At 70.3% G+C, this 2,044-nt stretch overlaps 2 protein-coding genes across 2 annotated transcripts; both read right to left on the bottom strand.

Annotated features, from left to right (window-relative positions):
• Nucleotides 1-14: 14 nt before the first annotated feature.
• EMIHUDRAFT_255242 (hypothetical protein) lies at nucleotides 15-1,080 on the bottom strand (the record flags this gene model as incomplete). The annotated part of the gene is made up of 3 exons (XM_005773887.1): nucleotides 15-30; nucleotides 74-438; nucleotides 580-1,080. 3 exons carry the CDS (start codon nucleotides 1,078-1,080, stop codon nucleotides 15-17), a joined length of 882 nt encoding a protein of 293 aa, XP_005773944.1.
• A 264-nt stretch (nucleotides 1,081-1,344) lies between these two features.
• EMIHUDRAFT_78395 (hypothetical protein) lies at nucleotides 1,345-2,019 on the bottom strand (the record flags this gene model as incomplete). The annotated part of the gene is made up of 1 exon (XM_005773886.1): nucleotides 1,345-2,019. A coding segment is annotated over one exon (675 nt), but the record flags the coding sequence as incomplete, so codon positions are not given.
• Between the last annotated feature and the right edge of the window lie 25 nt (nucleotides 2,020-2,044).

Raw genomic sequence — 2,044 nt, 5'->3', positions numbered from 1 at the left:
ACATAATCAAGGATTTAAATATCGCCAGTACTGCCTCGCGTCGCTCGGCATCGCCGGCCAGATCTCGCGCCACACGTGGTTCTTCATGTGCTGCAGCGCGACGTAGACCGTGTTCTCGCCGCGACCCGTGCGCACCGTCGGCTCCTCCTCCCGCGCGTCGCCCCGCTCGGTCGCGTGCCACCGGCTCGCCCTCAATGCTCTGACTCGCGTCGTCGCCAGCCACTTGCCGAAGCGGATCGTCCACCGCATCGTCGGGTGCAGACCGAGGGCCGTCCGCTGCATCGGCACGCTCTTCCCTGCCGCGGCCTGCGTTGCAAGGAACTCGCGCAGCTGCAGGCGCACGCGCCGAAGCTGCACCGACAGCGCCGGCCCGTGGGGCGCTAGCATCGGCTGCTCGTCGCCACGCGCAGCCTCGTCCTGCCGCTCGTCGTCCTCCGCCTCGAGGACGTCCGCCAGCGCGCTGCGCCGCACACCCCGGCACGCGGGAGGCGGCGCCGGCCGCACCTCGGCCGCCTCGGCGGCACCCGCGGCACGGGCGCCCTCGCCGTCCGCGCGGTCCATCGCCGCATCCCCGTCCACGTCTGCGGCGGCGCCTCCTGCGCCCGTGCCGGCCTGCTCTGGGACGGCTCGCCACCGCTCGTCGTCCAGCATGTGCCACCACCGCCGATCCGGGTAGCCGTCGTACTCGACCTGGTGCGCGATCCGTCCGTCCCCGTCCTCCTCCCGGCCCATGACGGTCGCGGGGTACCACCGCTCGGTGTCGCAGAAGATCTCGAGGCGCGATCCGGTGGGCAGGACAGTGTGGCCGTTGAGCGCCGCCCTGCCATCCTCGCGCTGTCGCTTCCGCCGCTTCGCCTTCGTCTCCTTGCTGCGCAGCAGGGTGTAGTTCGGGCCCGCCTCCGCCACGCTGTCCAGCAGCTGGACGGCGCTCACCATCTCGACCGCGTCGTCCTCCGGCGGAAGCTCCGCGTTGCCCGCGGCCGCCTCCCGAGCGCGCTCGTCGCGCATCCGCTCGTGGTGGGCCTGCCGACGCGCCACGCCGGCGCCCGTGTGCCTCGCCGCCGCGTCCGGCGACGGCATCGACGCTGTCTGCCCGAGCGTGACTCCCAGCTCCACGATTTGCGGTCGACCAAATTTGGCTGCCCCCATCAAAGTTGACTCCCTTCCTTAGATACATACATACCTACAGCTACACGGAACACGCCTGTCGCCTGGAACAGGTCTGGCGTCTGCGGCGGGCTTCTGTTCGCCCCTGCCACCCCGCTCCACCCGGACTACACTGTATATGGCCCTAAATGGCAAAAAAACTCAGTACGGTCCGGCAGCGGGGCAGCCGCACTGCCGCTAAGCAGGCAGCCACAGGCAGACCTCCTCGCCGGCGCTCGCCACGAGCTGCCGCGTCGGGTTGCACTTGACGGAGGTGACGGGGCCGCGGTGGCCCGCCTGCGCCGCAACCAGCGAGGCGTCGTGCGTGCGCCAGCGCCAGATCTTGCCGTCCTCCGACCCGCTCATCACCTGCGCGCCGTCCGCGCTGAAGCACGCCTCGAGCGGCAGCCCCATCTTGTTGGCGTGCCCGCGAAAGGTCTGGAGCTCGGTGCCCTTGAAGGCGTCGATGCTGACGGCGGCGCCCTGCGCGGTGCCGACCAGCATCAGCTTGCCGTCAAAGTTGAAGCAGATGGACGCAAAGTCGCGAGGCTCGCCCGGCACCGAAAAGGTTGCAAACGGCCCCTTAGAGGCAAACCGCAGGTCGAAGAGCTTGACCTGGTTGCCGCCCACGCCCGCGGCGAGCACAAGCCCCTCGGGGTCAAAGGAGACCGCTGGCCGGCGCCCGCTGCCGGGGAAGCGGAGGACGCCCAGGCAGCCGGGCACGCGCAGGTCCCATGTCCGCATCGTCTCGTCCGCCGCCGCCGAAGCAAAGACGTCGTCCTTTGGAGAGACGCTCAGCGAGAGCACCGGCGCCGTGTGGCCGGTGAAGAAGCGCAGGTAGGTGTTGTCGTGCAGCGAGTGGTACCGAATCGCGTGCGCGCCCTCGCCGCCTCCCGTC

Source organism: Emiliania huxleyi (assembly GCF_000372725.1).
Source record: "Emiliania huxleyi CCMP1516 unplaced genomic scaffold EMIHUscaffold_3226, whole genome shotgun sequence".
NCBI lineage: Eukaryota > Haptophyta > Isochrysidales > Noelaerhabdaceae > Emiliania > Emiliania huxleyi.
This window is presented reverse-complemented; position numbering and strand designations above follow the sequence as displayed.